At 36.6% G+C, this 22,091-nt stretch overlaps 1 protein-coding gene and 2 pseudogenes across 3 annotated transcripts; 2 read left to right on the forward strand and 1 right to left on the reverse strand.

Moving 5' to 3' along the window:
• Window positions 1–6,663: 6,663 nt before the first annotated feature.
• LOC137732889 (phosphoacetylglucosamine mutase-like) lies at window positions 6,664–10,704 on the reverse strand (annotated as a pseudogene). The gene is made up of 9 exons (XR_015957452.1): window positions 10,562–10,704; window positions 10,217–10,476; window positions 9,995–10,114; window positions 9,770–9,911; window positions 8,755–9,006; window positions 7,740–8,158; window positions 7,478–7,653; window positions 7,219–7,309; window positions 6,664–7,020 (listed from the first exon to the last, which is right to left on the reverse strand). The product of XR_015957452.1 is annotated as a phosphoacetylglucosamine mutase-like (transcript).
• A 405-nt stretch (window positions 10,705–11,109) lies between these two features.
• On the forward strand, window positions 11,110–11,712 carry LOC137732109 (uncharacterized). Its single transcript, XM_068471401.2, has one exon. It carries the CDS (start codon window positions 11,119–11,121, stop codon window positions 11,512–11,514), a length of 396 nt encoding a protein of 131 aa, XP_068327502.2. The 5' UTR covers window positions 11,110–11,118; the 3' UTR covers window positions 11,515–11,712.
• A 7,484-nt stretch (window positions 11,713–19,196) lies between these two features.
• On the forward strand, window positions 19,197–21,858 carry LOC148690205 (putative methyltransferase PMT14 pseudogene; annotated as a pseudogene). The gene is made up of 2 exons (XR_015957933.1): window positions 19,197–19,545; window positions 20,535–21,858. The product of XR_015957933.1 is annotated as a putative methyltransferase PMT14 pseudogene (transcript).
• The last annotated feature ends 233 nt before the right edge of the window (window positions 21,859–22,091 follow it).

Raw genomic sequence — 22,091 nt, forward strand, 5'->3', positions numbered from 1 at the left:
GAGAGGAAAATGAGTTATAATTCTAGGGATGACAAGTCATATAGAGAAGTGGTTGCTAGCCCTAAGCCAAAGTGGGTAGCAAAGGCTGATATTGTGCAGGACTGGAGAAGGGCTGGGAAATCAAAGTAGAGAAAGCAGCAGATAAGTGGGAATGAAGAGGATTATCGGGACAATGCAAATCATTATTCTCAACCAGCTACCGATTTTATAACTGATTGAAATCTGTCTAATTTAAAAATGTTTGATGATTTGGTTGAGCTTTTGTTTCCATTTGAGTCTTACTACAATGATGATCTTAGGCTAGGCAAGGCAAATTTCTTTGATGCTATGTGTGTTTTAGGATGTGATGATGTCAAATGTAGGAGGTGGTGAGTCTGAAGCTAGGGAGAACTCGGGAAGCTTTGTTGCGGCCATGCTTGTGGCTGAGGCGCTTTCGTAAGTGCTAGGCCAACCGGGGGAATGATGAGTCCAAGAAAATGTGTTTACGAGGAGGAAGCTATTGAGGCTGGTTCGTCCACTTATCTTGAGGAAATTGACTGATGAAGGGTATTGTTTGGAATTGTAGGGGTTAGGGAAGACCTGATTTTACTAGTAAATTTACCTTTCTTAATATCTTGGTTAAGCTAGACTTCTTTTGTTTTGTAGAAACTAAGTTTGATATGGATAAAGCCCCCGTTAGTTGTTTTAGAAGGTTGTTTTATCAATCTTTTGGTTTTAACCCTGAGGGGAGATTGGGTGGCATATTTATGTGTTGGAATGATAGTGCACTTAATCTGAATGTGATTGCTGCTTCTCCTAGACATATCCATGCTCTAGTTAAAGATGTGCATACAAACATTGAGTACTATGCTACTTTTGTCTATGTCTACCCTAAAAAATCTGTCCAAGATAGTTTGTGGGAGGAGTTTTTATTCTTAAACCCCAAAGATAAACCTTGGATGTTGCCAGGAGACTTCAACAATATTACATGCATTCAAGAAAAATGGGGTGGGAACCAAAGTGTCAATGCTCGTATGACTAAATTTGTGGACTTCATGAACAATGTTGGGCTTATTTCGTTACAAGCTTTGGGTGTTCCTTTCACTTGGCCTAACAAAAACAAGGATGACTTGCTTATTTTTGAGAGATTAGACAAAGTTGTTGCTAATTCCTATTGGTTTGAATTGCACCAAGTTACATTCTTCACAACTGTCCTATCTTGGGGTCTAACCACAGTCCTGTGTTTATTGACACTGTTGGTTCTCAAGTTAGTCGAAGGAGAAAGTGCTTCAAATTTGAAGCCATGTGGAATCTTCACCCTGAGTTTAAACAGATTGTTAAGGGGGCTTGGAAATGCAGTGAGGGACTTCCCCCTCTTGATCATTTTAGGGGTTGCTTAGGTACTTTCGCGTTTCTTGTTAAACATTGGAATCGTGCAGTATTTAGGTCAATTAGGGAGAAAAAAGATAAAATTTTGAAGGAGCTGAACTGTGTCCAGAAGAAACTTATATCTTTCAACTATAATGCTAACTCTTTAAACAATTTCAATGAAAAAGTTCACCTAAAGGCTCAAATTAATGAAAGGCTTGCTCAAGTTCTTAAGGAGGAGGAAGTGATGTGGGCGCAAAAAACAAAGTCTTAAAGCATGGTGATAAAAATACAAGATTTTTCCAACTTTGTGCTACAATCAGAAGAAAGCAAAACGAAATTAATAAAATCAGAGATGGCAATGGCATTTGGTGGTATAAAGGTGAGGCCCTGGAGCAAGTTTTTATGCAGGAATTCAAAATGAGATTCACCAATCGATCCAACCCCTCCCAATGTTGAGCACAACAACTTGATCATAATACCATGTTAAAGAAGGCTCCTTCAAGTAACGAGATTTGGAATGCTGTTAAAAGCATTGAAGCTCTTAAAGCCCCAGGGCCAGATGTTATCCATGCGAGTTTCTTACAGGAATGCTGGGAGGAGGTAGGGCCTTCAGTGTGCAATATGGTGAAAGACTTTTTTGTAAATAACACAAGCCTAAAGTTAATCAACCATACCAACATTGAGACCTGGCATTCGTGTCGTATTTCTTGTGTTTGTGTCATTTTCATGTCATACTCGATAACTTAATGGGTCGTGTCGTGTAATACCCGTTAAAGTAAACGAGTAATGTGAGCCGACCCGAAATCAACCCGTTAATATTATCATGTAATATGACCCGACCCGTTACCCCATTAAGAAAAATATATTTTAAATTAATAAAAATGAAACTGAAAAACATAATTTGACCCAAAAAAAATGTAAAACATAATACTAAATTCGTGTACACATACTAAATTTTGAAGTTGACCCCTTCATGAAAGTTGTAAAGCTTCGAGTGACTACATTTTTCACACTTCTACAATAATTATTATTAAGTTTACTAATTTTTCACTCAAATAAAAAACATTGTTCATGAGATTTGGAGGGTTTTAAAATTTTAAACGACCAGGTAACCACGTCTAAGCATTGATGATGTAATTATGAACGTTTATTATGCTTTCACATCTTTCAGCCTTACACATTAATGATTATGAATTTTGTTTATTTTGAACTCCCTTAAAAATACCATTCATGAGAGTTTGTATGGTTTTAAAAAATTCAAACAATCATATACCCATCCTCAAAGTGTAGAGGATGCGACTACGAGCGTTGGCATATTTTTTCATATTTTTCGCACATGTAAATTAATTATTATAATTTGTTTAATGTGTTTGGTATTTTTAAATTACTTGATATTTTTATTTTTAATGTGTTTTATGATTTTTAATCTCAATCTTTGTCTCTAATATACTATAAAAATAAATAAATAAATAAAAATTTAATTTTAAAATTTATATAGAATAATAATTAATAAACAATATATACCTATTCATTATATCTATTGTATTTTATATTAAGTTTGTTTAGTAGTTTAAAAAATTAAAATCATCAAAATAACTATTTTCTTATCGTGTCGAAACAAGTTATCTGTTTGTCACTCTCGTGTAAACCTGTTAAGGACCCATTATTAATGGGTTATTATTGTGTGACTCGATAATGGCTCGATTAGTTATCGTGTTGACCCGAAACACGTTATTTTCGTGTCGTTTACGTGTCGGGTCGTGTAAGAAATTGCCAGGTCTACCAACATTGCCCTAATCCCAAAAGTGGAGAATCCATAAACAATCAATAATTATCGCCCAATCAGCCTCTGTAATGTTAGCTACAAGATTATAACGAAAGTAATGATCACCAGGTTAAGGCCCCTTCTGAAGGAGTGTATTTTGCCCAACCAATGTGCCTTTGCTCCAGGTAGGTCAATACAAGATAATATCCTTATTGCTCATGAATTGTGCTCAACTTTTAACAGGAAAAAAAGGTAAAATCGGGGAGCTAGCTATCAAGCTAGATTTGGAGAAAGCATATGATCTCTTAAACTGGGACTATATTAAATGTGTGTTGGAAAGGTTTGGGTTTTGTACTAAATGGATTAACCTAGTTATGGAATGTATATCTTCAACTTCTTTTTCCATTAACATTAATGGTGAGTCTCATGGCTATTTCAATGCAAGTAAAGGTATCAGGCAAGGGGACCCATTATCCCCCTATATTTTCATCATTTGCATAGAACCCTTGATTAGGAAGTTGAATGTGTTAGCGTATACCTCAAAATCCCATATTGGCCTGCTCACTTCCCTATTTGGCTACAAAGTCTCTAATCTTGTTTTTGCAAAAGACTGCCTTATCTTTGCCATAGCATCTCCAAGAGGTGCCAAGAAGGTTTTAGAAGTTCTAAATTGTTTTGCAAGTGCTTCGGGTCAACAAATAAACTTCAGCAAGTCTTCTTTATACTTTTCCTCTAATACAACTAACTAGCTACAAAGTGAAATTGTTAACATTCTTCAAAGCCAGCATAAGCCCACCATTGGAAAATATCTCGATATACACAACATTGTGTTTTGGAATGACCCTTTAAATGGGAACGAGCTAATCAGGAGATTCAAACAAAAACTTGCTGGTTGGAAGGCCAACACCCTTTCAAAGGCAGGAAGACTCACTCTTGTCCAATCAAACCTTTTAGGTATGGCTAATCATATTATGTCTTGTTTTAAATGCCCTTATAAGTTAATAAGCAAATTAAACAGGGATTGTAGACAGTTTTTTTGGGGCAATAGTCATAAATGTAATCCTGCGAGTTGGAAGGAAATTTGTAGACCAAAGAGTGCGGGTGGCTTAGGTATCAGGAACCTAGACCGTTTCAATAAGGCTTGTCTTGCTAAATTAGGTTGGAAAGTGCTTTTTGATAAGGATAATGGTGGGGTAATATAGCCAAAAGAAAATACCTTAGATATGATGGGTTTCTAGAGACCAAAACTAAGCAAAACCACTCGTTTGCCTTGAAAGGAATCCAAGGGTCCAGAGACATTATCAGTAAGGGTATGAGGTGGGTGGTGGGTGATGGCAAGGACATCATGTTCTGGACTCACAACTCGGTTTTTCCTCACCGTCTCTTTCATCTCATCCTAGAAAATCAAAGACATCAAATTCAATAGGGGGATCAAGGTTGCTGATTTTATTGTTGACGGGCACTGGGATACCAATAGGTTAAATCAAGTAATAGACACCTATACAGCAAATAAAATATGTAATATTCCTCTTCCTATTCATTCTTCCAAGGATGAAGTTGTCTAATAATAGTAAGTTCTTTATAAAATCTGCAACTTGGCTTCAAATGTAGGATCTTGGCCATTCCTCGTTTCAAAACCTTATAAATAGAGTGTGGAAGCAAGTCTTGCCTCCCAAACTAAAGTTATTTGCATGGAGTCTCATCAAAGGTAAACTTCAAACGAGAAGGAAGCTAAGCAAGTTCATTCCTAATATAAATACTCAGTGTCCCATGTGCAACAGCCAAGAGGAAGATATTGATCATCTGTTCCTCCACTGCCAGTATGCTAAGCAGGTTTAGAGTTGTGCCACTGATATGTCTTTATCAAATTTTGATATCAACCTCAAGATAAATGATTGGCTTGTGAACCTCTCTCACAAAAATTCGAATGTTGTAAGCAATTTAAGCAAAGCTATTTCTATTTGCTGGCAAATTTGGAATGGTAGAAATGGATGCATTTGCAGGAATGAAAAGCATGTCCATACCAAAGCTTTTATCCGAGCTATGGCTATGGTTAATGAGTATTTCAAGGATAATGTGAAGAGCTGGGAAAATGTGCAGGTAACAAGTGATGATAATGTGATCAAATGGAACCATCCATCGTACCCATATGTTAAAAATAAATTTCGATGGTTCAGTGTCAAACCCCTTGGCGGCGGAAGGTTTCATTATCAGGAACTGGAGCAGTAAACCTATTCTCACTGGTGCTATGAGGTTGGGGTCTTCTGCCATCAATGTTGTTGAGCCCATGGCTCTGCGTCAGACATTAATCTGGGCTAGGAGGAGAAACCTGACGCATGTGTGTGTGGAGGGTGACACAAAACTTATCATTGATGCTGTTCGTGGTGCTTGCGATACGCTGTGAAATTTGAGGTCTATCATTGAAGATATCAGGTGGTGTGCCTCTTTCTTCCAGGATATCAAGTGGGGGCATGTTTTTAGGGGGGCGAATTTTGTTGCAGACACTATGGCGTCTATTGGGCTGAAAACGAATAATCTTTGTATATAGGATGTTTGTCTTCCTGTCGAAGCAAACATAGCCCTGTTATTTGATTGTAATGGCTCCGGCTGTGTGAGGGGCTTCCCTCTTTAATGAAGTTTTATTTTTCCATCAAAAAAAAAAATATGAGTTAAGGTTTGAACAGGGTCTAACAGAAACATTACCGAACCATCTGTTTGGTTTTACCTTTACCAATGGTGGGGAAAGGGGAAAGTGTTGTGTCATTATATTCTGAACTTTCTGTTTGGTTGGTAAGAAAAATAAACCAGAGCCGTATAATTTTAATTGGGAAGCAGGTTATAGTGTTTCGCTAGATTTCTAAGTTTTTTGTAATGCAGACAAGGAAGGTTTTATAGTTTTAATTTTTACACTTGTTTCTTCCTTGAATTTATCTTGTACTGTATGTGAATTCTATCTTCTATGACGCCTTTCCTGAAGTATTTTTCTTTATTTACCTCTTCTGTGTGTGTTGATTTGTGATTTTATATTTCGCAGAGGCGTGTGAGAATATCGTTCAAGCAGATGCTGGATGGACATTTACCATGTTTTATTTTTCTTCTGGGAGTGTCGCGGCTAAATGCAACACTCTCCTTTCATCATACTGCATGGCTACTTCTGCTGCGACTCTAGTTTTATAGACAAGTAATTTACCCAGATTCAAAAACATTGTGTTCGTGGTGCTTGCGGATTCTTGAATTTGTTGAGGCACATTATTAGTGAAATATAAATTGAGAATGTCTTGTGTTACAAGTTACAAACTATTTGTTTTCATACATTTTGCTAATGCATTTCCTTAGTTGACAGGACAAACTTTTTTTCCGGGAGATTATTGTGCATGTATAGTGAACAAGAACTCTCAAGTTTGCTAATAAAGATGAAACAAATCGTAGGCAAAACTGAAGAACAAGAATCTACACATATCAACAACCAATTTTTGCGACTTGTGAACTGGGAACATGCATCAGTAAGAAACAATGTAAAAAGAAAACAAATTATAGGACACATTCAATGTTTTCGCACTTCTGGATTTTAGTCTGCGCCTTATATTACATGTCTAAGAATCATACAAGCTAGGGAAGACACCGTTCTCTACATTTACGCGTTCAATCCACCGTAGTGACAACAAGAATAACAAAAAATCTGTAAGTCAACATAAATCCTCATCAATATAATAATTCGGTCAGTTTTGGTTTGAAAAAGGAAGTTGATCACTAGGAGCTTCCAAACCCAAGAAACCGGTCTACTAGTTCTGCTACAGAGTTTGCCAAGCTGTCTGCTGCATTCTGTGTGGATGCCTCTGCATATACGCGTATAACATCTTCTGTTCCTGATGGTCGTATAAAACATCGGCCTCTAGGGTATTTAACTGCAATCAACAGGGAAAATCCTCAAAAATTTGTTTGTAAATTGTATATACCAGTAAAATTAGGAAAAATGGCAAATTTTCTTGTGCAACAAACAAATACTGCTAATCAACTTAACGGTGCTGACCAATAATCAACACGGATATCGTGCAAAGCAAAGGATTGAACTGTATGCAAAATAAAAGGAGAAATATACTTACCAGCATCAATGGCTTCTTGAATGCCAGGGGTTGTCACAGCCACAGTTTCTGCATTTTCTGTAACAACAGCAGTTCTGTCCATAACCTTGACCTGATAATTGTGAAGCAGAAGAATTAGTTTCTGGGCACGTTGCGTCCAACAAGAATATGGAGGAAACTCAATTAATTTTTAAAACAGATAACATGAAAGCCCAAAAAGAAAACAACCATAAAGACAATAAATTGTCCATAAGATAGACAGATGACCAAGGAAACTTGCCTTAAGCTGCCTACTGGGTAGATCCTGATAAAACTCATTCCACCTCTGTATCGACCATCCCATATGTTTTAGAATGGCCTCAACCAAAAGTACCTCGCTCAATGCGTCCCCAACAGCCTGGTTAATTAATTCACTAACAGCCAAGATTCTCAAAGCTGCCTTATGTTGTTCTAAACCTGAAAAGAAACGATCATGTTCTTCATTTAGATAGGTAATGGACAACCATGTCAGCACTAATGTAGTGGATAAAGATTGCTTTAACCATTAGCTACATCTGAAAGCTCGGTAGTCCTGGTCTCTAACCAGCGTAAGTAATGTTCTGAGAACAAGATGGTGCCATGACCATTTGCTTCAAAGTAAATCCCGATATCATACTCAGCAGCTTTCTCATGAAGGTATTTCACTCCTGTAGGAGTACAAGTGACTTCTAGGCCTAACTGTTTGAGATAATCCATGGATGCTCCATTTGCATAAGCTGTTTGTACAATACCAAGGCGACATTGATAATCATTATTTCCATTAACATCTATTTCCTTACTCAAGATACTTAGCTGCTCCTTGATGAATATAGCAAACAAAGATAAAATCTTGTCCCCATTGTCGAGTTCAATCTTATTACTACTTCCAGATGGCACAATAAAATATACAAGCCGATCAGCATCACCATCCAAACTAGCACACCTGAAAAGCTAGAACCATCCATACAGTTAGTCCTTGCCTCTGACATCTAATGTAACACTTTAGATCAGTAGTCAAGCATTACTAATTGACCAAATAGAAAATTTAAGTAGTTTGAAACCCCGAAACGATGGTTGGATATTGCACACTGGCATCCTTTGGTACCAAACTACTTTTGGGGTAAAAAATATTTAAAAGAAAACCAAACTTGTATCGTAGCCAACAAACGTTTGCATCAATGAAAATATGCATCCATTGTAAGCAATCTAACAAGTTGTTAAATCAGATCGAAATTCAAGTTTTCCAATAGTAGTATGCTAGTACGACAAACTTTACTAATGTTTTCCAACGTGTTGCAATAAAGCATACGATAATAATAACAAATCAACAAGCCACCAAAATTCAGGGTTTCTCCCATCTATCCCATAATCTCATTAACGTAGTATATGTACTTGCATCCATATGTACACAACAGAATTTGTCAGGATAATGCAATCATCAGTCATTCTCCAGCAATATCTCTAAGATGCAAGCATTTCAAGCAAGTTACTTAAGTAACTGATAATCAAAATTCATTTCACAATCCACGGATAACTGACCTTATCCCAACATCCTGTGAACGAAAACTACAAGGAACGACCTTCTCTTTCTGCACATAATCAGCACCAACTCCTTCATTCGGTACACCAGCTCCTTCTTTTCCGGAGTTCCAAATCTCAATAACCAAACCAGTCAACATCGTCTTCAAAAGTTCAAGTTTTTCTCCACCAACACCATTTGCCCCATCCACAACCAACTTGTCATCCACATCACTGGGATGAGTTCCACTAGGAATCAAATCTACCAAGCACCTAACCTGTCACATCCCGGTCCAGGCCCCACCACATCCCGGGCTCGACTCCACCGTAGCACGTTATTGTCCGTTTTGGGCCCCGACCACGCCCTCATGGGTTTGTTTATGGGAACTCACACGAGAACTTCCCAATGGGTCACCCATCCTGGGATTGCTCTTGTGCGAACTCACTTAACTTCAGAGTTCCTACGGAACCCGAAGCCAGTGAGCTCCCAAAAGGCCTCGTGCTAGGTAGAGATGGGAATATACATATAAGGCTTACATGATCCACTCCCCTTGGCGATGTGGGATGTAACAATCCACCCCCTTAGGGGCCCAATGTCCTCGTCGGCACACCTTCGGCCAAGGATTGGCTCTGATACCAAATTATCACATCCCGGCCCGGGCCCCCACCACATCTCAAGCTCGACTCCACCGTAGCACGATATTGTCCGCTTTAGGCCCCGACTACGCCCTCACGGTTTTGTTTCTGGGAACTCACACGAGAACTTCCCAGTGGATCACCCATCCTAGGACTGCTCTTGCGCGAACTCGCTTAACTTCAGAGTTCCTACGGAACCCGAAGCCAATGAGCTCCCAAAAGGCCTCGTGCTAGGTAGAGATGAGAATATACATATAAGGCTTACAAGATCCACTCCCCTTGACGATGTGGGACCTAACATAACCAGCCACACAAAACACTTAATGAAGGCATTCAAACAACAATGAATTTTTTTAAAGATCAAACTAACTCATTACACAAAACTCTAGCTCCAACTAACCTAAACGAGCTTGAAAGCTGTGTGAAGTAATCGTTGCCTGATACTTTCAAACCCTTATTTCTAGCACGAACCATCCAGTGTAGTTTTGGAGTAGTTAAAATTCCCAATCATGGGCAACCGCTCCAATAATTGAACCGATTCCCTTTAAAGGAACAAATGCTAGGAAATGAGGAGCGTAAAACAACTTAGAAACTGCATGGTAAGCAATGGTAAAAGAGAAGATACATGTTTAGCAGCCTCAACCAGAGATTCTCCACTGGGTCTTGTATCTCTTGCCAACAATATCTCCACGAATTTTGCTCCATCGAGTGTGATTTTTTCATTTTCAACAAACTCAGCTATCAACTGTTCAAGAATTCAATCAGCCTTGTACACAAATTCACAAGAAGAAAATAAAGGAGTGAGCGCGCACACACAGAAAGGCTATATAGAAAAAGAAAAACAAACATGAACAAGCTGTTGGGGATCAGTAGCATTGGCGAAGGTATTTGCGAATGGCTCCCAGTCTTGAGAAAGCATTCCACCACTCGGGTCAGCAACTTTGACTCCATTATCAGATACTTTGTTGTGAGATGCTGTGATCATCAGGCCGATCACTGATTGGGTCTTGAGGGCCCTTAGAGCAGCCAAAATTCCCACCCTGTAAACTGTGGATTGGAGCATTGAGGCGTCAGCTCTGCCAGCCATTCCATACGATAGTTTCACACCTGGTGTCAACATCTCAAAATTAACAAACCAGAAACCGAATTCCGTTGAGAGGAAAGGAAAAATGCGAGAGAGAGAAATGTGGACCTTGTGGAGGCGGGAAGCGAGATGAGGAGCTAAGGAGGAGTGAACGTTGGTCTTCATTCATGGTTTGTTAATCCTGATTGAAACTAACATCAAATTTACCCAAAAATAATAACTATCTAGATAGAACAAAACCCAATTCATTAGTTTTCACAAATTACTGAATCCATATCAGTTTATAACAATGATTCCATGCAATTCTAATATGTAGAGAAATGCACAAAATCGGATTACAATCAAATGCTTACCTGCACCTGCAGTATCAACAAACTCTCTAATTTTGCTTTTATAAAAAAGTAGGTATAAAAAAAATAAAATAAAAAATAAAAAAATTGAGCTTAAAATGATATTTGGTAAATACTTAAAATAGCTTATTTTCACATTGTTTTGTGAAAAAAGCTGAAAACGTAAAGTAATTTTCAGCTTATTCTCGCTGCACAGCAGCATTTTTTTTCAAGCATGGAAATACCAAACCAGTCCTTAAATGGCCAATGGCATTTCCGTAATTTCATGCATTTTCAAGCCCAATAATATTCCCCTTGTTCTTACAAAACCTACCTATGTGGATGGATATGCCGCCAACGTTCCCAAGCAAGGCATCAGAAACTCCATTTTACCTCACGATTCACAACAAGACGAGCAGCAGCGTCAAAGTCCAAGGGGGAGCGATGGGTCTGCTCTCGTGGTGGAAAGGGGATGAGTCTAAACCCCAAACCAAGACCAGCCCGGATCCGAAACCGGCCGAGCCTGCTCCCGGCATGAACGGCGCCGTTGAGGTGCCTCGACCCCCCGCCGCTGCCAACATCACTGTCTTCGAGTTCGGATCAGTCGCGGCTTCGGCCGATAAGGTCACTCTCGCCGGGTACTGTCCGGTCTCCGAAGACCTGGAGCCCTGCCGCTGGGAGATCCTCCCAGCTAGTGGCTCAGACGCGCCGCAGTTTCGAGTGGTCTTCTAAGCACTCACCGTAGTGTCTCTGTGTGTGTGAGCAGTTAATCATTGTATGTTCATACTCAGTAGAGTAATTTTCAGCTATGAATGATATGATCAGAATTTCAGTTGAGGTTTTGTTGTAGACAATTTCAAGTTTTTGGCTTTGGATTGTGGTCATGGATGGACAATTTAGTTTAAACAACCCAATTATTTACATTTTGCATTCTGATTTTCAAGTTTTGTTTTTAATTTTTGTTAACTACTCGTTGTAAAATGTTGTTCTTAATGGCTGGGTAGGACTCACCCTACATTTAGGGCATGTTTGGTAGGTTGGGACACGTTGTAATGAGTTCAGCTTCTTGTTTGTTGTGTCAAAATATGAATGAATATGGTTGAACAAGATAAGTTATAGATTCACATTAGGAGGTTAGATAGCCTATTTTTATACACGAGTTACAAATTTTGTCTATAAATCGCCAACACAAACATATCTCTAAGGTCCAATCTCACCCAACCCACCAACGAGGCCTTTAAGACCTATTTGGTTGGCCTGTTGGGATAAGTTGTGAGTAATTAAAATGGAATTAAATGTAATATGTTATTTGTTGTGTCAAAATGTGAAAGGACATGATTGGATAAGATGAGTTATAAATCAACAAAATAGTGAGTTATCTAACTTCTGCATATATACAATTACAAATTCTGTCCTACAAGACGTAATTAATCTTTGACAATCTAATCCCAAAGCCCATTTCTTCCAACCCACCAAATGAGCCCTTATAGCCGGTAGAAATTCACTTTTGTAGTCTTCTAAAATATTGGGTTACATTAGGTTCTGCATTTAGACACTCCTCTTCAAAATTGCTTTGTATAGAAGAAAATAAGAGTGTTTGGTATCGTCTTGCAAAACTATTGTTCATTTTATTGATACAAAACAATTCTAAAATGCTTTTGGTATGTTGTTTTAAGGGAAAACGAATGGAAACATCCAAAAAAGTTTCCTTTTAATCGTCAGGACAAAAGTTTTCAAAAATGCCAATGCTACCCTTCAAATATCTATGCAAAAATAGCCCAGTATTCAGCAAAGTTCACGTGGTCTTCATTAAAGAATACGTCCAAAAGAAGAGAAAGAATGATTGTCACTTTCATATAACATTTGAATGCAAAAGAGAAGGTGGCAAACATTGCAGTAGCCAAGCCAACATGGATTCACATGACCTTCATTAAAGCAAAGACAAGTCAAACAGCTTTCAGAAACAATGCTAACAGCTTTCAGCAACAATGTACTGTCACTATTCAAAAAAATTATAAATAGTTGAAAAGTTATTTTGTCTTTTAGGAATTAGGTTTTTTATGTAAAGGAGTTTTTCCTCCCATGCAGAACACACGAAAACAACACACGGAAAACACCTCAACATCTAAACCCCTCAAAACCAGACACACCATACTTTAATCCTCATACACTAAAGCATCCGAAACCTTCCTAGCATCCTTTGTAAACGCTTCTTTGTAAACATTCTATATATCAATAAAAGTTCAAGTATATATATTCAAGTAATCTCCAAGTCTTAAGTAAGTATTCTTTTCTTTCTTTAGTGTGTTTGTTTAAATAGAATTCTAGTCTAAAATAGAGAAACACTATTGTAGTTATATTATTACCTGTTAAACTGACGATCATGCTTTGTTCGAGCACTCTGTTATAGTTGAATGCTTACCATACAAAAACTGGACACTAACCAAGGTGCCTCTGAGTTCTTCGTACCTCTGAGTTCAGCCGTTAAGGCCTTATACCTGCATTGTGAGTGGTCGTCATGCTGAAACATGTCGAGTTCCATGTGCAAGGTTTTATGTCTAGTTGTTATAATGGTCATCCAACTATTTAACCGGGTTTGCTGTACGAATTTGGTATCAGAACCAAGTTTAACATTTTAATAGTATAATTATAATAGTAAAGTACCTTGAGGACGGAAGTCATTAACACAACTGATATCACATTTGTCTAATTTTGTATGAACAACATATATCATTGCCTTTGTAGACCTTGTTAACCATAACTACCAGACATTTATTGGGTGTCTAGGAACCCAACTATAAATAACATAAAGTGAAGATAACCCAACTATAACTAGCATACAGAGAAGATTAGCATATATATCCAAAAGAATTAGCATGACCTTGAAGAAGCAGAAGTTTTATCTTGGTTATCTTGAACATCCTTCATTTATTAATAAATATAATAACACAGAAGTACAACATAAAATTTTAGAAGCAAAAAGAGCAACAAATCAAACTTTAGAGACACTAGGAGAAGAAATAGAGTTTCTAAGATCAGTTAGCCGTAACTTTAGAAAAAGGTAGACTGTAGTTTATGATAGATTATTTTAATTTAGAAATTAGTGAACCACAAGAAAGAAAAATAACCTTAGACCAAAATAGTTTAGTTTGTTATTTTCCATTGAGAAAGCATAATCATATTTTGCATAGTGAAGAAAATCCACAAGCCAACAGTATTGTAGATCTTATTATTAGTCAAGCAGAAAATATAAAATTAGAAAATAATAAGCATAATCATTTGTTAAACCGGTTGTTAGAGCATTTTCAGAAAAATTCCATAAAAACAATCAGACAAAATTTAGATTATATTACATCTCAGTTAGAAGATAATAATAAAAATATTCAAACGTTTCCTAGCAAAAGAGAGATAAAAGAGCTTATTAACCTCATAGATAGTAAGCCTAAGTAAGTAGAACTCAAATCATTAGAAATAGTTGAATAATTAAAATTAGAAGTTCAAAAAATTCAACTAGTGCAAAAAGAGTTGAGTGAACAAGTAGATAAGTTGCATAATAAAATAGATAGATTATTATTTTAATAACCAATTCTAGAACTAGCAGAAAATACATCCAAGCTTTGAAAAAAAATTAGTAAGTTAGATAAAGAATCAGTAGGTTTAACAGATTTTTCAACACAAGTAACTAGTAGTAATATTCCCGTTAGGCAAAATAATTTAATTATTCATTTAGTTTTAAGTTCGGCTGAAAAATTAGACCAAGTTGAAGAATAAATAGCAAAAATAAACCAAGTTTTACATAACGCATCTTCATCACTTCCACCGTCACATCCCGGCCCGGGGCAGATCACTTCTCAGGCCCGCTTCACCACTGTAGCACGGTATTGTCCGCTTTGGGCTTACCATTCCCTCACAGTTTTGTTTTTGGGAACTCACGAGCAACTTTCCAGTGGGTCACCCATCATGGGATTGCTCTCGCGCGACACTCGCTTAACTTCGGAGTTCCAACGGAACCCGAAGCCAATGAGCTCCTAAAAGGCCTCGTGCTAGGTAGGGATAGGAATATACATTTAAGGATCACTCCCCTGGGCGATGTGGGATGTCACAATCCACCCCCCTTAGGGGCCCGACGTCCTCGTCGGCACACATGTGACCAGGGTTAGGCTTTGATACCAATTGTCACATCCCGGCCCGGGCGGAACCACTTCCCGGGCCCGCTTCACCACCGTAGCACGATATTGTCCGCTTTGGGCATACCATTCCCTCACGGTTTTGTTTTTGGGAACTCACAAGCAACTTCCCAGTGGGCCACCCATCATGGGATTGCTCTCGCGCGACACTCGCTTAACTTCGGAGTTCCAACGGAACCCGAAGCTAGTGAGCTCCCAAAAGGCCTCATGCTAGGTAGGGATAGGAATGTACATTTAAGGATCACTCCCCTGGGTGATGTGGGATGTCACATCCACCATCTTTGCTAGAAAAATTAGAAAATTTAACTTTAAGTGCAAATAATAATATTAGAAGACATAAGATAAATCCTTTTGATAATAGAAAATGGAACTCTTTAAAAGAAAAGGAAAAGAAGTAGTTAGAGCAGAAGATATTAACCCAAATGAAGAGGAAGCACAAGAAAATATAGAAGAGGATGAGAGTGAGATCGAAAATGAGAGTATTCATATGGCTTTTAATAATTTAGATATTAATTTAGTTGACCAAAATTTTGATCATATTGTTGTTTATAGATATATTGATTATTTAGATGAAGAACAATATTTAAAAAAATATAAGACATATGATTTAGGACTACATAGAATTTCAGATGAAGAGGTGAAAAAAATAATCTTAGAGATAGGAGTAGAACATATTTTAGGATCAAAAGAATATAATAATTTATTAGAGTTCAAAGCAGAATGTAATCCAGCAGAAGAAAGGAATACGTCAGGAGTAGAAAATCAAAATCCAAGATATGTAGGTAGAACTGATCAACAATTTTTGAGACAAACAAATGAACAATATCATGAACAACCAAGAGTAGATTTTGTTGAAGAAACTATGATAAAGCCACCTAGAAAAAAATAGGATTTCATATTTGAAAGGACTAGAATAAATTAATATAGCAGGAAATATATTAGGGAAGTGTTATTGGCACTCCAAAAATCTCATTCTACACTCCTCACAAGTGTATTTTTCTTTCCAAATATAGAAAGTTTGGAGTGTAGAATGAGATTTTTGGAGTGTCAATAACAATTCCCATATATTAAATTTAGATAATGTAGATCCACAAAATTGGGAAAGAACGATTGAGAGATAGAAGAAAGATTGCATATATGCAACATTAATGTTAGATTTTAGTAATTCACAAAATATGTTAGACTACTTTGAGCATACTTTAGATGGTTTAGTTTTTTATTATTTTAAAGCATGGAATGTTCAAAATCTAGAATAGCATCAGGTAGCTAAAACACATTTTGTTACTTTGATTAAACAAGAACTTTTAGATCATAATAGGTTAGATGGCAGAAGCGAACAAGAACAAATAAGAGCAATTAGAAATTTAGAACAATTACAAATTGTGATTTACATTATATGGTTGAGTATACTACAAATTTCTTTAAATATTTAGGAAGAACAAGTAGAATTAGTGATATTAATTTATTAGATACTTATATGACAAAAATAAAATGACCAATAGGTGAAAAGATTTGGAATGAATTACAAAAACATCCAAAGAAAAATGATATTGCAATAGGACCTAAAATTCAACATATATATGATATACTTAGACAAGAGTATAGTCAAATAAAAGCTAAGAAACAAATTAGGAAATAATTTTATATGAGTTGTAAAAATATAGATTTACTACAGCAGTATGGTTGTCATGAGAAAAATAAGCATAAGAAAATATACAAAAAGAAATATAAGTCATACAAATCACACAAACAACATAAGAACTTTAGTATAAAACCTTCAAGAACATACAGGAAGAGAAAATATATTCCAAAACAATTTAGAAAAAGAAGTGGCAAACCTTGAATTAGGAAATACAAAGCACCAAAAGATGAGAGCAGTTTTGATGAGGCACCTACTTCTTCTTGTAGAATGTTGTTCATAATGGCTGGCTAGGTAGGACTCACTTTACATTTAGGGCATGTTTGGTAGGCAGATGAGTTATCTAACCTATTTTTATACACATGATACAAGTTATGTCTTATCAACTGTAATCAATCTCTGCCAATTCAAAGATACTTCCAAAGTCCTATTTCATCCAACCCACCAAACGAGACCCTTAGGATCTCTCTGGTGGCCCAATTGGGATAAGTTGTGATTAGTTAAAATGGACTTGAGTATAGTATAGTTGTGTCAAAATGTGGAAGGACATGACTAGACAAGATGAATTCTGTTTCAATAGGTTTAATGATGATGATAAACTTTGGCGAAACTGAAATTGAACCGAAATTTCGGTTTTTCTTTGGTTCGTTTAATTTTGGCTTAGTTCGGTTTTTTTCTTTTTTTTTCCTTCTTCTTTCATAAAAATTTAAAATACATATTTTTTAATTTGAAAATTCACAAGGAAGATGCGGGTGTACATTGAGATGGTGGCTGTGATGATGATGATCCACCAAGGAAACATGCATATGGAATCTTTCAGCAAAATGAGGTATTCTAAAATACCTCTGATTTAGTCTCTGAGCTCTCAATCCCTCTTCTTCTCTGTCTCTGCCTGTCTCTAGTAGCTTGTTGGGTTGGATTGGATTGGATTTGTGTTAACACCACAACCACCAAGTTGGTCCTAGGATTTCTATTCGTCTTGAAATTTTCAACATATTTGGGACTAAAACTATATTAACGATTGATTTGAAATTGGGCTTAAAAAATAAATATCCAACATAAATAAAAGTAATTATATTTAATTCGGTTTGGTTTGGTTTTTGAACTACTAAAACTGAAACCAAACCAAAACATTTCGGTTTGGTTTGATTTTTTTCGGTTTGGCTTTTTTTAGGTTTTGGTTTGGCGTTTGGTTCGATTTTTTGGTTTTTGGTTTTTTGAACTCATCCCTACAATAGAGTGGGTTATCTAATCTATCCATATATACAAGTTACAAATCTTGTCTTGCAAAGTGTAACCAATATCTACTAATTCAATCCTATCTCTAAGACCCAATCACATCCAACTCATCAAATGAGCCTTTAGAGACTCTAGTGTTTGTAGAAATTCACTTTGCAGTCTTTTAAATCTTGGGTTACATTAGATTGTGCATCTGAATACTCCTCTTCAAAATTACTTGAATAGAAGAAAACAAGAGCTTGTTTGGTAACGACCATTTTATGGATACAAAACAATTGTAAAATGCTTCTGCTATGTTCTTTTAAAAGGATAAATAATGAAAAAACAAAATACAATATTTAGCCTAGCTTGGGAACAACATCATATTGGTATTTCGTTTGTTTTTTAAGGGGTGGATTATGAGTCTACAATAGAGTGGGTTATCTAAATCTTTATACAGGTTTACAAGTCATGTCTTATTAAACGTAACCAATCTCTGCTAACCCAATCCCTAAGGCTCATCACATCCAACCCACCAAACGAGCCATATGGCTCTTGTGTTGTAGAAATTCACTTTTGTTGTCTCTTAAAATCTTGGGTTACATTGGTTTCTGCATTTGAATACTCCTCTTCGAAATTGCTTGTATAAAAGAAAATTAGAGTTTGTTTGGTAACGTCTTGAAAAACTGTTGTTCATTTTATGGAACCAAAACCATTGTAAAATGCTTTTGGTATGTTGTTTTAAAAGAATAAATAATGAAAAACACAAAATATACTATTTAGCCTAGCTTGGGTACAACATCATATTGGTTTTTTGTGTCTTTCAAGAATGACTTCCAAATAAAGTAGAAAACACAAGCATAAGATAAAAATCAGAGTTTAAGGCAAGCCTAATGGAGAAGTCAAACAATAATCGTTTGGTTCAACGACCTACCTATGTGATGCAAGGTTCATGTCATCACTATAGTTAGCCACAATTTAAATTATTAAAATTATAAAAATTATTAAAAACTAATTAAAAAATAAAAATTATATATTTTTTTTCTATAAATATCTAACCATGTTTTTCCAGTTTATCCTACATTTCAATATTTTCAATACTTTCAACTAATCTTTAATTATTATCTAAAAATAAAAATATAAGTTATTTTTATTATTTTATAAAATAAAAAATACTAATATTTAATACGAATTATTTAGCTTTTTAGTTTAAGAGTGGAAATGCACAGTTACTATTCACTACACACTGAAAATTAGATCTATCTTTATCAGTTGTCCTTTTTTTATTTTATTTTTATTTTTATTTTTATTTTTATTTTTATAAAGGGGAAAAGATTAAGTAACAGCGCGTGCTCCTGAGAGTAGTGAATTACTCCTCTGTGTCGGCGGATAACTCAACAGGTAATTCCATTTCCACCAGGAGTTGAAGACCAAAGTCATCAAATTTGTACTCGAATAGAATGCCACTGATTTGCCACCACCTCTCCTCTTCTTCCTCTTCTTCCTAATTATATATAATCTCCTCCAAAATTCTCTCCCACTCTCTCTCTCTCTCTCTCTCTCTCTCTCTCTCTCTAGCTTCGGCAGATTCTCTCACTACTCACTAGCATTCACTACCACTGTGGGGGATGCAGAGCGAGAGAGAAGTTCAAATACAATAAACCCATTTGAGAACTCATCTCTCTGCAGCTCTCACACAGCTTTCTCACCAATTTTCAGGTAACCAATTTGATATGTGCTTGCACTTACTTTTTCTGGGGGTCTCTGGAAAAACAGTGTATCTGTTTTTGGCTTAAAAGTTTTCAGATTTAAATTTCGTTGTTTGTTCTTCTTGCATTCATATCCAAAGTTGTTGTCTTTTTTGAGTAAGATCCAAAGTTTTCCTTTAGGTGAAAAGGATTCAAAATTTAAAGATCCAAAAGGTGAGCTCCATTTGAGGCAATAGGTTTAATGATGATGATAGAATTTGTTTACTGATGGGAATTTAATCCTATGACATACTTTGAAACAGCAATGCCTTTAAGTTTAAATTAACTGGTGGAAAATGTATGGGTTTGATCCCACTTATTCGTTACTCCATTTAATCATATTGTGATTGCAAAATGCAAACTCACACTCTTTTCTGCAAATCTAGCTACTGCTGATTTCTGCAAGTCCTTAACTAGTTAACCATAACAATGTATGCATAGTTGCCCTTAGAAACGTACCGTATTTGGGAATCCATCGTCTTTCTCGTGTCTCAAACTTTGTACAGTGGTGCCATCTGGATTTTTTATACTATCATCCAGGATGTTTTATGTTAATTTACTACTTCTTGGTTCGTATGTGAAGATACACACACACACACACACATCTATGTATACACTTGGAATTTGTATTTTCAAGATTGGCTAAATGTAGAATGAGCAACAAGTTATCGTTGTGTAGGCCATTTATACCAAAAGCCTTTCGAATTGAAAGTCTGATGCATATTGACTACAACTTTAGCTAGAGAAAATTAACGGTACTTACTTCGGAACAAATAGTCGAGTTATTTTTATTAAAATTTTAATATGCATGCGTATTAGATTCTTCGATAAATAGCTACCTACTTAATTCTGTTCATGAATTTGCCCTTCATTACATTTTGGTAGTGCTTGGCTTCAACTTGTCAACCATTGATCATTTACTTCAAATACCTGCCTCCCAATTTTCTATTAATTGTGCAGGTTTGAGGGAGTTATTGCAAGAATATCATGGGCCCCAAGCATAATTCTTCAGGAAACAGAACAAGAAGCACATTATCTATATTTGTTGTGATTTCTCTTTGTTGTTTCTTCTACCTTCTTGGAGCATGGCAAAAGAGCGGTTTTGGAAAAGGAGATAAGATAGCATTTCAAGTTACCAAGCAGAAAGATTGCAATGTCTTTGCTGAGTTGAACTCTGATTTGAACTTTGAAACTCATCACAATGTCGTGGAGATAGTTGAACCTTCTGAACCTAAAGCCAAAGATTTCAAACCTTGTGATGTGAAATATGCTGATTATACCCCTTGTCAAGAACAAGACGGAGCAATGAAATTCCCTAGGGAAAAATATGATATACAGGGAAAGACATTGTCCACCAGAAGAGGAAAAATTGCGTTGTCTTATTCCAGCACGGGAAGGGTATGTGACTCCATTCCCCTGGCCTAAAGGCCGTGACTATGTCCACTATGCCAATGTACCTTATAAAAGCCTCACAGTTGAGAAAGCTGTACAGAACTGGGTGCAATTTCAGGGAAATGTTTTCAAATTTCCAGGTGGAGGAACAATGTTCCCCCAGGGCGCAGATGCATATATTGATGAACTTGCATCAGTTATTCCGATTGCAGATGGCTCTGTCAGGACAGCATTGGATACCGGTTGTGGAGTATGTTTGTTTTCTAAACTATTTTTGTGCTTTTATTATTGCATATGCATGTCTACATTAATTTTTCCACTCTGCGATTCTATCAATTGGATTCAGTTTGAGCTTTTTACCTTCCTTCAGTCAATCCAAGACTGACGAGAGCATTAGCTTTTCACCCTCCAGAGAATATTGAAGAACCTTTCACTTCCGACCAACCTGTCATTTAGAAAAGCACTATGCATATACTGACTGCAAATGCACATTCAATCAGTGCCTATATACTTGTGACTAGATGATTTATGTGCATGAGCAGTGATCTATAATAGTGTACATGTTCACAGAGAGTCAGTTTTTTCGTTTGGTTGTGGTTCTGTACTAATGGTGGATACTGGATATTGTCTGGACCTCCAATTAATTGGAAGACCTACTACAAAACATGGAAGCGGTCTAAGGAGGACGTGCAGGCAGAGCAAAAACAGATTGAAGCACTAGCTGAAAGTCTTTGCTGGGAGAAAAAGTCTGAGAAAGGAGATATGGCTATCTGGAAAAAAAAAGTTAATACAAAATCCTGCAGGTGAAAGTCTGTCGATGTATGCCAGACAGAGGATACTGATGATGTCTGGTGTGTCTCCAGGCACTATGGTTGCTCGTGATTTAACTTTGGTATTTCATAACCCATTTTTTTAACCTTGTTTAGTTGTTTTAAATCTTCCCTATTCATGTATATACATAATCTATAGTCATCGATAAGTCAACCTCCCACTAAATTTGAGGTTTGGTCGATCTTCCTGAAGTGGTACAGAATCAGTTAGGGGAAAGAGCCCCATGCCTTTGCAGCAGATGACAGGATAGCGCAAGAAAAACATTTTTGAAAATCTCAAGTTGTATGATATTGG

The sequence above is a fragment of the Pyrus communis genome, chromosome 16 (genome assembly GCF_041283825.1).
Source record: "Pyrus communis isolate YQ-2024b chromosome 16, ASM4128382v1, whole genome shotgun sequence".
In the NCBI taxonomy this organism is placed as follows: Eukaryota; Viridiplantae; Streptophyta; class Magnoliopsida; order Rosales; family Rosaceae; genus Pyrus; species Pyrus communis.

Coding starts and splice junctions, on each gene's coding strand:
- LOC137732109 (XM_068471401.2), top strand. CDS start 11,119: ATGTGGATGGATATGCCGCCAACGTTCCCAAGCAAGGCATCAGAAACT.